At 38.7% G+C, this 12,831-nt stretch overlaps 1 protein-coding gene across 3 annotated transcripts in view; it reads right to left on the reverse strand.

The window, feature by feature from the left end:
• The window catches only part of PTPN4 (protein tyrosine phosphatase non-receptor type 4), a 108,152-nt gene that overhangs the window by 69,060 nt on the left and 26,261 nt on the right, over positions 1–12,831 (reverse strand). For 2 of the 3 annotated variants that reach the window (XM_058421315.1, XM_040069394.1), the window contains exon 1: positions 10,428–10,527. The exons of the other annotated variant lie outside the window; for it this stretch is intronic. In XM_058421315.1, the coding sequence (XP_058277298.1) occupies positions 10,428–10,473 (46 nt within the window). In that variant the 5' untranslated portion in view covers positions 10,474–10,527. Of the gene's footprint in view, positions 1–10,427; positions 10,528–12,831 lie in introns of those variants that run through there. 3 annotated transcript variants of the gene reach the window in all.

The raw sequence follows: 12,831 nt of genomic DNA on the forward strand, positions 1-12,831 counted from the left end.
ACATTGAAACTCTCAAGTAAAGCCTAAAACCAAAGTCCATCTGACAACTCCTCATGGAGAGGCTGCTTCTGCTATACCTTCTACAGATCTCAAAAATAAAAAGAAGGAGAAAACCTTTAAACACTGAAGAGGAATTGAACCTCTGATCTGATACCAGTGATCTGAGCCAACCATGTAACATTTCACAGTGTTTTGCCACACAGACACGATCTAAAAGCCTTACCAGTCATAATGGCATAAAGGTTGGCATTATCAGTGCAGCTACACAGCTAGGAACTACAGCCAAAATTTTAGGATGGCATTTGCTGCTGAGCTGAAACTAAGGTTTCAGAAAAGCACACAATTTGATTAAAACCAGTTTCTCCATACCACAGAAACAACAGGTGTATTATACGAGGATCTGAAAAGTAACAAATCAACCAAGAAACAGTGAGCATAATCATCACCACATATACAATCACTAGTGCACAAATGACTGTTCAGCTTTCAAACAAGTATTGCAGTCCTCACAAATCCATTTAGTAGTGAGCTAGGAGAGTCTAACTCAACAATACACAGTTTTGCAGCAGAGGGGAAAAAAAAGACTTGTTAAAAGCTAGAAACCATCATGTTTTAAGAGAAAAAAAGGTAAGTCTTGCCTTTTCTCCTATTTTTGTCTTATTTGCTGGTCAAGACAAGACCAGCAGTACTTTATCTTTCCTCATCACTGCCTTAAACTAGACAGAAAACTAGGTTTCTGACACAGCAATAAATTCATAAGAGCGAGCAATGAGATAATCACCCCTTAGCGGCCCTCAAAATCCTTTAACACCGTGAAACTGTTCACTCTGTCCCTTCAACAGACCCAACCTGCAGATCTATCAAGGTTCTTGCTGTAACACAGATCACCTTTGCTCCAGCCAAACAAAAAACATTGCATAGTTACAGACAACGACTGGATTTTTCTCCGTGTACATAAATGAAATGATCAAATTCAAGAAAGTAGGCACTGTATTATGAGTTTGCTATGGAAATAGGAGCAGCTGTATTGGGCCAGAACAACAGTTCATGTTGCTTGCAGACTGGAAAGGCAACACCTCCACTCTCTTTAAGGAAGAAACAAACAAATAGGACACACACACTTCTGATGCTGTTTCACAGTCTGGAATTTAGCATCTCGCTGGGTGAAGCTCATAGTCCCACTGTGCTGGACATCAGTCATTCATGAATGTTTTCTTCATGGACTTAAGAAACTGGTTTTGTACTTTCAGACTATGCAATGAAACATTATATTCCATGTCCCTCATAAAATACACAATAGTTTGACCCACCATCTCATGGCAGACAAGTTTCTTGCATGAAACTAAGGGGGTTTTTGCAACTACAGAACACAGTCTTAGAAGTATAATGACTGAAATCCTGAAATGCATCTACAAAACTGAAACAGTCATGAAAGTAACAGACAGGAAGGTGACAAGAGACTATCTTCTACAACCCACATTCAAAGTTACTCTTTTCCTGTATGTCAGCAAAGAAAGTATGGAAGTATGTAGGGAATATGTTAAAACACCTTCACCATCACACACACTTTCAAAAATACTCCCCCTTCTAAGATCTGCTAGGGTTATTACACAGAACTGCTTTGTGGCCAATCAGGTGCACACAACCCATATTTAAACCTCTATCAACACATGTACACTTAACAGAAAGGATGTAGTTGTTAAGCACAGATAGACTCTGCAATTACTGGTTTTACTGACACACTTGTTTTACAACAGAATTAGCCCCGAAATGTACCCATATCATCTTTGCTGCTTCTTTCTTTCAGAAATACATGCACCAAGAATAATGATAGTCTCCCAAACACATATTACCATTCTTGCTATATATTTTGAAAACTTTATTAATAGTGAGATGGCTAGCTATTGCAAATAAGATTACAAATTACAGCTGATTTCCTAACAAATATTGACATATAAAATGAGAAAATCTGATAGAAATTCAGCTACGCTCATTGCATACTTCTGCAATAAATTATAGCTAATGTTAGTATGGAACAGAGGACTGCTTCAAGCTCCAAAGTAAAATCTGCATCCCCAAAAGAAAAAAGAATAGAAACAAAAGCTGAGACTTAAACCAAAAAACCAGTTTGAGAACAACTGGCTTAAACAGCAGGTTAACTTAAGCAAGGTACTACTGTGTGTGCATATCCATGTCATGGGCAGTGCCATGGGCAATTAATGCTAAAATATTTTTATACATACAAGTGGATTATTTAAACTGGACTTAATCTTTGCACACGATGAAGGTTTTCTGCTCATAGTTTTTCAGTGTCCCCTGCTAAGCATGTAATACTTAGGTATGTGAGTTAACCTAAAGGACATGCTGCTACAGCAACTGGAGAAGGACAGAACTCGTGCAAAGTAACTCCACTTACCTCTCAGGTCTGTGGAGGGAGTAAGTTGTACATTTCCTGCCTGAGCTCAGGTTTCAAGTGGTGAAGCAATTCCAGGGAGTGTTCCCTATCAAAGGGCAGAACATTCCTGCAATACTGGCTTGGTTAGGGCACTAAAGAGCACACAGAAGCTTCACAAGTGAATTTTCGGCATCCTTTATTCTTTTATGTAAATGTATACAGTGTAACGACAATTTGCTTGGGCTTACAATAAACTAACAGATTTTAAGCAGCTTAATAAATAAGCAGTTGGTTAAGCAGGTAATTAACTGAAATTTAATTTATCCAAGAGTGCAGCCAATTTGCTGACTTGATGCAAACTTTCTTTAGGAGAACTCTTGATGTAATGTACAGAAAAACAACCACCTTAACACATTACTGCATGCACATGTGCATGCAAGGACATGAGAAATTTCATTTTTCATGGCTCATCTAAAGCAACGAAAGAAGCTCGCGCATTGCCAGATTTCCATTTGTTTAGGAGCTCGTATTTTAGCAACCCAGAAGGCACGGATTTGCACTGCGGCCCACCTGCTCATTTGGGTCCAACACAGTACACAAATTTCCTACAAGAAGTAGAAAAGTAGGTCACAGACTCATAGAAGACCCGTGTCCTTATAACATGATGCCACTTGGATATATTAAGTAAAATGCAGATCCCATTGTTACTAAAATTATCCAGACAACTTAATTATACATATATAAAATGAACAACAAAAAAACCTCCTTTTAAAAGTACAAAGACAATTTTGAAGGTTTAAACAGAATGATACAACATACTGCAATTCAGACAAACACTGAGGTACACCTAGAGCCCATCTTCATATAGGTTTATTTGAAAATACATTAGTGACACTACATTAAATGTAAATTACACTAGCTTGAAAATGCTAAACATTAGCTGGCCATGCACTATTCTGAGGGTATTCCCCATTATGTCCAAAGAAAAGATTCAAATTTTTTATCTTTCAAAAATTTGTTCTGAAAGCTTTCAGCAATTCTGATGCAGTGCACAGCTTTGCTTATTGCATTGCTTATAAATAAAAGCAGAGCAGAAATGCATTTTCATTTAAGTGAATCGACCTGTGCACTATAATCCTGAAATTGTTCCAACGAGAGTTGGTCTTAATGATCCTTGTGCATCCCTCCCAGCTCGGGATATTCTATAATTCTGTGATTCTTTCCTGCTTTAATGCTGACCAAATATTGGCAAGTCTTTATTATTCATTAAAACTGATACGTGAACATTGACTTATTTCACTTTGCAGTTACCAACTGCAAGGCTTCCACCAAAACTTCTAGCCAGGCAACAGTCATTAACAATTCCTGTCTCCATCAAACCCTTCTGTTTTATTTCTAAGTTTATTTAATATCAGTTATAAATAAATTGACCACATTCATTCCACTTAAGGAAGAGAACATACTCCTGAGAAGTTATCATAGAGCCCCTTATTAAACTTTTCCTAGAACTTCACTGAAGAAGAGGGATATCACATCTTTAGTGTTGACCAGTTGGGATAGTTACTGTGACCGTACAATGTAACTACAGCCACTGGTTCTTCAGTGCTGCTACCTTCCCAGACAGTGGTGGAAAGAGAGCACTGGATGCAAGGAGATACTGGCTTTGGAAGGTAGGAAGCTGAAGTTCCCTAAACCTCCACAACTTCTCTCCACTGGTGGGTAAGCAGACTGTGCTCTCTTTAGCTGGGTACCTGCACGGGGTTGGCAGATCCCAGACTCCAAACTCTCGTGCTCCTGGCTCAGGGATTCCTGAATCCTTCCTTACAGCCTGGCCCTGAGCAGTCTCCACCCTTCCTGTGTGAAAACAGAACACAAATTTAGCTGATCTGCAGCTGCTTCTACACATTCCTCCAAGATCTCTACTATCTGCAGACACTCAGCTGCTTGAGCAAATCCCTCATGACAGTAAGGGGAATTTCTACTTCACTTCTGAAAGCCACAAAGAGAAACATATTCATTCTCCTCAAAACACCCATTATCTCACCTGCATTTCAATTAATAAGCTACTCTTACATCCTCCTTTTCCACATCCTCAATCCTCAGTCATAAGGAAAGCCAAATCTAACAAAAAATGAGTTTGTTCTTAACGTATACATGACAGTTTCTGAAAATTCTGGGCCCAAAGTTCAACAGCTGAGAGAAAAGAAGTTGAATTTAGCCTCTCTCCTCCACTCTCAGCTTCTCCTATACATGAACCAGTAGCAGAGAACTAATTTAATATTCTAGCCACTTACTCGGATAAATTTCTAAGACTGTTAATACATCTCATGAACACAAAGATTTCATAGGGTTGGTTGTGGATTTCAATGTAGTCTTGACACCTAAATTAATAAGCATTCTCAGTTAAAAAAATTACCAGAGGATTTTTTTTTTTTAAACTAAGATCTCCTTGAATAATGCTTTTGATCTACTTCGCTGAAAAGGGGTTTCAAATTTAAACAATTGCTGTGTGTTATCAAGCAAGATTTTCACTGTTATAATCACATAATTACTGATAGAGACAAAGGTTAAAGATGAAGCACCTTGCTCTGTCACTCCCAGATTTTCATACTTTCTAACACAAAAATAATAATTAATGACTGTTCAGTCACTCTGCATAGGATCTGTTAGAGACAGCTGGAGGCTGTACACACAAACCTAGCAAACTAGTGAGATAGTACAGTAGCATGCTACTGTTTTCTCTGAAAAATAAACTATTTGGACAATTTGACAATTCCCTCTCCTGCTCCTCCCTGCCCCCAAGAAGGGCACAGCTAACAGAGAAGCCTATTATAAATTACACTTCTATCTAATTAAATGTCAATACTCATTATGCTTGAACTGCATGCACCACAGTCACAAAAACACATCTCAAATTCAGCTGATTCCTTTTTGTTTTGAGTGTGAAGTAGGACAGCTCAGGAAGACTGGTATCTACTTTGCTTCACTCCTGTATGCAACATTTCAGAAAACACATAAAAGCAAGATAAAATTCATTAGTTTGAGATTACAACACCTACCGGCAGTTTAGGAGCAATATTAATAAAAAAACCCCAAGTTCTCCGAAACCATGTCATCAACACTGACAATTATTTTGAACCTAAACCCTTTATGTCCTCCCTTTCTGTGCTCAGTCATGTTTCACATGCAAACAATAACCTTTCCATCTTCACTATACAGGACTCTAGATGAGATAACAGCCAGAAAAGATATTAAAATTTCTTCACCAAGGAAAAAAGAAGTGGGGAAAAAAAAAAAAAAAAAAAAAAAAAAAAAAAAAAAAGGCAAACAGACTTATAAATTCCAAACAGCTCAATATGGTTCATTTTAAACCCATTTTTAAGCTTCAAATTTAGTCTTAGTGAACACCTGTCCAAACCACATTACAGTTTCAGAGTGTCAGAGAGGCTGAAGAAACTCAGCCAATACACGAAAAGTCTGCAGTCAAGAAAGAGTTAGAATTAGAACAGTCAGACCCTTCCCCTCACCCCCATCCTACTTCATCAGCCCCCATTTCCCCTTTCACTGCATCAGTCTTACAGGCCAAAGAGTGAGCAAATGCAATGACAACAGAAAGTCTCCTTCCAGCTATTCCTGCCAGCTCATGGCTCAGTACCCACTGAGCTGATGATAACAATACTGCAGAAGAGACAGGACCTTTCCATCACTTTCACAAGACAAAAGAAAAAAGTCCTTTCAGCAAAGCTTCACAGCAAGCACGTATGGTTATTCACAACCAACACAAAGCCAACTGTCCTGCAGGTGACACACTGAAGCCACAATCAGAGTGGAAACACCACAGGAATTTGTGCAGCTGTTTTGTTTCTGACCTGGAGACTTTTCATTTCTAGGTGCTACTCAGGGGAATTTTTATGGAACTAGTCACACACACATTTGAAAAAGATGTGTGAAGAACCTCACATGAGGTTTCAGAGATTACTTTGAACAAAACTGTAGAAAATTTCTCAGTAATATGCAATACATCCAACACACCTTAAAGACCAGAGAAAACAGCACACCTATCCCCCTGTTAAGCAGCGGACTATAGTTGATCTTCACGAACCACCTGATCACAGTGTGACTGCTTTACAGAATGGTTTAGAGAAGCCATGCCTTGGTGTGAAGAAACAGAGAGAAGGCAGCTGAGGCTAGAAACGGCTTTAAATAACAATATTGGTATCATGAACATGATTGGTATCACGAAACATCTTTAACTAATAACATTGGTATCCTAGGCTGTTATATGACAACACCAGCTAGAGCAGTGCCAGCCTGTGAGGCAGCAAGGCCACAGAGAGGGGAGAGGCCCCAGGGCCACGGCCACGGTCCCGCTTTCACCACTTCAGGCGGCCAGGCAGCAAACACACACAGGCAATGCGGCAGCAGCAGCCCACGCCCCTGCAACGAGCCACTGAGCATGGAAACGGCAAAGCTAGCAAGGAAAAAATTAAATGTAACTTTATTTTTAAAAAAGCCAACCAAGCCCTGTCGAAGGGCAGATAGCTGAAGCAGTCAGTAGAGGATAAGTCTGCCAGGAAAAACAAGAACAGGAAGAGGAACGCTGTTTAAATATCACTAAATGGTGACTTCAACTATCCTCCTATATTTAAAAAAATATTATAAATTAAATAAATATGCAAATGCATTTTTAAGAAATAAAACCACCTTGTTTCCTGGTATGCATCTGTCAGTTCCTGACATTGGAGGTGTTTATCATGTGTAGAGATTACTAGGAATAAATAGAAAAGTTTTCCAAGTGAGTTCCATCTCCATTATTTTAAACTTGATTCTATCCACAACCTGCCCTTGTTTGAAAATAGTATTAAAAATGGTAATCCATGACGTTCACGCAGATGATTACTACATCTGTCTCTTCTCCCATTCCTGGAGCTGGATCTCTTATTCTTGCTTTTATGACTCAATGCTATAATAAGATGTAATAAATGAAGACTATAACGAAACATTACTAAAATATCTTGATAGAAACTTCTCAAAATAAATCTGCAGTACTTTTTAAAATGTATTCTTCAACTAGGTTAAACAGATTTAAATAAATCTTTCATTAAAGGAAAATCTGGCTCTGATACAACTCTAAGATCAGGAAGCCTAAATATTTACCTATCAAAAGAAAAAGGGCTGAAATCAGTGCAAGTTCAGATAAAGTACAGAAGTACCAGGTGATAACAACTTAATATTTAATATCTCGCTGGAAGGGGGGGGAAAAGAACATATGCACATTCTCCCCCCCTCCTCCCCCCCTTCAAAACTCACCAAATCCAAACTTTGATACCCCTTTGCAATATGACTTAAAAAACCATTTCCTCACCTATTAAAGAAGGTACTTTACAGACTCAGTAGAAAACAAAAGCTTCTCGGTATAGAAAAGGAATCTTTAAATTTTTGAGCTTTTAATGACAATGCACAATTGCCTGTAGCTAGAACAACCAAGCAGAGTCCCTTTCATGACACTAATTATTAACAGCTCTAAACTTGAGCAACAGCCCGACTACATGCTGCATCGAGAAAAATTAGGTTTTGATTTCAGCTTTTCCATCATCAAAATAAGAGGGTTTTTTAAACACATTTTAAGAAATCAAAAAAAGTCACATGCAAATAACGATTGATGGTCCTTAACAGTTCTACACATTTAAGCAGATAAAACAGGTAAAACACCAAATGATGCAAAGTTACACATTCTAATGGTGTTACTGTAAATGAACACAAGCCTCACATCCTGTATGTTGTCCAAGCCTCAACCACAATTATCTGAAAATGACACTGACAGAAAACATATGATGGAGAAAATGTGTAGGCTAGCCATTAGCCACTTGAGCACCCACGGATCAATACTGCTGCACGCTGAAGGACCTGCAAGCCCAGAGCAGGCAGTGGAACTGGCAGCTGTAATTCCAGCCATGGCATCTGTGTTGTGAAGCCTTTGAAGTTAAAGGCAGCCTGAACTGAAAACAAACTGGCAAAATTCAGAAAAAGCTTTTATTCTACCCATAGCCAACTTCAAGTTGAATTTTGGCTGGCACTAAAACTAAGGTATTAGACGGGGGAGGAAAAGTTGTCTGTATATATTTTGTTCAGAGCTGCTAAACCTAAGCCAAATTATCTTCAATAAATTTAAACACAGCAGATGCTAGTTCTATGGCTCAATGTAACCAATTGGACATTTTCCATCAAAATTAGTTTTTAATCAGAAACACCACTTCCATAAAATAGAAATTTTCACGTGGAAAATTTCAGTTTTGCCAAAACGCACTGATTTTCCACGGGAAACACTGAAAATAATGCCTAGCTGGCTACCTGCCTGGAAAACGCTTGTCAACTCCGCTTCTTCCTCCAGCAGAAAACAAACCAAGGGATGCCTTGTGGCAGCGCTGCCCAGAAAAGTGACCTCACTGCATCCGTGCCCCATGCTTTCGGCCACCCTGCCTCGCACTGGGGGCACTCAGCCTCTCCACAGCGCTGCGGCCCTGGGCTGTGAAAGGCAGCAGGGCACGTTTTGGTTGGTCACGGGGTGTGCACTTGAGAGACCCCAAAGCACACCAGGGAACTGGAACAAGGAGCAAGAGGCAAAATCAGTTTTGTTGGTGCAACTGCCCAGTTACAAAAGAACCATCCTATTTCACGTCGTCCCGAATTTTAATGCCTCCTTTTATTTATTTCTTCATTTACTATATTTTACAACTTCACCTCAGCTTAAGTATTCTTCTGACTTACCTCTGCCTCCTCTCAAAGACTTTCTTATAGGAAACAATTTCCATTTTCAAGCCAGTTCAAGATTAGAAATTCAAAATTATCTGAGTGAATCTGACAATGAAAATACCACACATGTTCAAACAATCAAAACTTAAAATTCCATTGCATGTGAACAATTATAAACAGGAAATATAAAATCACAGTTTTGTGGGGTTAGTTTCTTTAGCTAAGTATCTTAAAGACGCCTATACTCCCTAGATTAGTAAATGGTACAAACCCACTTTGTAACAATTGTATCTGTACTTCTTACAAAGTGAAACTCTGAGCCAAATCAAAAGTTTTCCAAAATTGTGGCATACTGACCTCAACAGTCACACCCTGTCAGAGGTTATAACATGCTCAAACATTAAGGGCAGACTGCAGGCACCCTGCAGTCATCTTCATGCATTCAGAGTTTTGAAAACTGTTAAACTACACTCAAGTTCAGACATAAACAAGTAAGATAAGTTATCTTCATACATATTTCTAAGAGTATCTAGAAATATTCTTCCTTTTGGGATGTATTTCCTTCTCTTGAAAAAAAAACTGACAAATTTACAGAAGCATCTGTAAACAAACAAACAAACAAGGCAAGAAAACCTAATGCAAGAGGAAAGACAAGATTTGAAATTACATAAAAGTTTATAATTCCTACCAGGTCTCATCAAACCAAATTTCTAAAACATCCCTAAAGTTTTTGTTTGTTTGTTTTGTTGTTTCTGAATGTGACTGTTTTCTTCCTTTTAGCTTTTGCTCTTTAGAGAATTACACAGAAATACTTGATAGTTTCCACAAAATTAACTTAACAAAAATAGCAGACACCATTAATGGTGTGAAAAGCAACATAACACTGTCAGGGCTAACTATGAATATACTGTGGGGGGAGAGGGGGAGCAGAAATCTCTACATTACTAAATCCAAAAAGTAAAGGCACAAAGTTGAAGGTATACAATTGGAAAAGGCAGAAGAGCTAAGAAGATGGAGTTTATAATGCACTACAGCTCCAAGAATGAAGACACCATGCTAACCAAGTGAAACTAAAATTCACTGACAAACTGTATTTCTGAATTATACATCTTATCTATTCAACCTCAAACCTTTTATTAGAAGTTAAATTTCTTTCACTAACATATTAGCAAATCACTTTCCAGATATAGGGTATACATTTTCTATAAAGAAAATGTATTAAAATGTACATATGTATAGTGTATTTGTATCTAGTAAAGTATCAACTGAGAAAAATTACCTGACCATCTTGCTTGAAGCTGGAAACTTCTACAATCAGCTGCCATTCAGAACTAGCCAGAAACTTTCAGTTCAGTTGGTCTGAGATTAATTAAATTAAATTATTCTATTATTTACTTATTTATATAAGTTTATTTTTAAAAGGAAAGCAACTTCTACCATCTCCTCTAATGCATTCATGTTCAGGAAGACACAGAGGCTTTAATGCTTGTTTATCATATTGGCTCAGGTTCAGTATCAAGTTTCACATCCGCTGAAAAAACAGGAGCATAACCATGGTACAAATCAGTGTTTCTACTAAAAGCAATAAAAGAAACATCACAACTCCAGTGGAATAAAATATTCCCAAGAAGGGAAGATGAACCCACACATGCAGAGTTTGCGTGTGCTGAAGTTAAAGAGCAAAAGGCTATTAAAAGGAGAAAGTACTACAAAATTATAAAAGGCTATTTATAGGCTTCATGTCATGCTACTATTTAATCACACGGCTATTTATGCTTTCTCTCATGCATTTAGCCCCTCTAAGCAAGAACAAAACCTCAAATGCAGTTTAATCACCTGCATGTCACAGGGCTCAACTCATTGACTCAGTTCTCTGCTGCTCCCAAGGACTTTCTTTCATCTGACCAAACTGATTCCCCTTGGGACACAAGCACACACCTCCTGCCACAGACCGAGGCGGGAAGGGCCCCTCGGCCCCGCCGATGCCTTGACAGTAATCACGTTACCCCTTATTCTTCCTTGTAAGACGACCAGAGGTCTGGAAGGACCGTGCAAAAACAGGTTCTTTGTCACTAAAAGTGCAGTATGGCTCAAATCCCCACCCCGAGCCTCATCACTGTAGCTGCAGCTGAGAGCACACAGCCAGGTCTCAGCCGAGAGGCTGGGGGCAAGTTCAGGTTTTGACCTCTCGCTCTACCACAACTCTAAATGCCAACTTGATTATAATCACAGCCCAATACTGAAGTCCACACGTCATCACTGCAAATCTTCTCCGACTCCTGGTATGAAAGACCGGAACAATTTTTTTTTATTTCCCAAAAAAGCCTAACCCTAAGAAAACCATGCTGCCAGGGATGATAACATATCTAGTCACTAAACTCTGAGTAAGTGTAACACAAATTAACTTTTCTACTGTATTGTCTATAACTGACATCTACTTCTTCATAATAAAATAATCCAACCACAATAGTTGCTCTCAGAAGAAGTCTTAATCCAGTGATTAATTTAGCTCTCTATGCCAGAGAATCATCCTACTTGCACAGAAAGCTACTGTTAAAAATGAACTTATGCTACTGTACCATTCAACTGTATACAGTAAAGACCTCCATGTTCTAGCCTTTAACAATCTTGTCCCACTATAATAAAACTAAGGACACAGCATTCTTTTTCTCTTTGAAGTCAAAGGACTAAAGCTGTAGACTTGATTTAAGAGTCTTGTATGCAAATCAATTCACCTTCCAACACACAGCAGCTTTACAGAACACTTAGCAAAAAGCCCATTTGGATAGTCTCTTCCACTATATTGCAGTTAACAGAGATTATTGTAAGAGAACAGAAGCAGTTATAGCCCGTAGGCTGTTAGAAACCAGAAGTTTGCAGGGCTGTCCCATTTTCCCTGCAGTGAGTTCTCAGCTGCCCCAGGCAAGAGCTCAGTTCCCAGCCCCACCTCTGCTGAGCCAGGGGCTATGCATGGCAGCAGGTCTGAACAGACAGATTTGAACAAATTCCTCAATGCTCTCAGTTGTCCTTTCATTCTACTGAAAAAGTACCTCACGTAATAATGTGTGATTATGTTGGATGTGTCTGTTTCAAATTCGTAACAAACATTGTAAGCATGTGATAGCCTATGAAAATCTCACAGCAGAGACCCAATGAAAGGCTTAGTAAGCCTGCCTGCAGGGAAGTTGGCATGCTATAAATACCAGAAAGGAACTTCATAGTCAAAATAAAAAGGTAATGTAAATCTGAAAGAAAAAGCAAACATCTCACAATTTCCAAAAGCATGTAAGGAACACAAACTTCAAGTAGCCGATCTGCAATGACAGCATAAGAAGCAGTTACAGTACAAAACTCACCCTGGTACCATATTTGTTATTTTTATACAAGGGGCAACATTGTGACTCAAAAGCTACTTTGAGAAGCATCTCAGCTACACAAGTCAATGTACTTTTATGATAGTAGATCTTCAACATTTGGAAATTCATACAAGCTTTATGCAGACATGCTGATGTTATGAAAGCTGCTATGAAAGATGGCAATAACTCCTTGGTCAGAACTAAGCACAGAAACTGAGCTGCAATCCTTAAATCTAGGACATAACTACGTCCTCAGGTGTGATTAGGGCTCAAGCCAAACACAGCAGAGGACTTGTCAGCAGAAGTTTCTGCCCAGCATTTCAGATC

The sequence above is a fragment of the Hirundo rustica genome, chromosome 7 (genome assembly GCF_015227805.2).
Source record: "Hirundo rustica isolate bHirRus1 chromosome 7, bHirRus1.pri.v3, whole genome shotgun sequence".
Classification (NCBI taxonomy): Eukaryota; Metazoa; Chordata; class Aves; order Passeriformes; family Hirundinidae; genus Hirundo; species Hirundo rustica.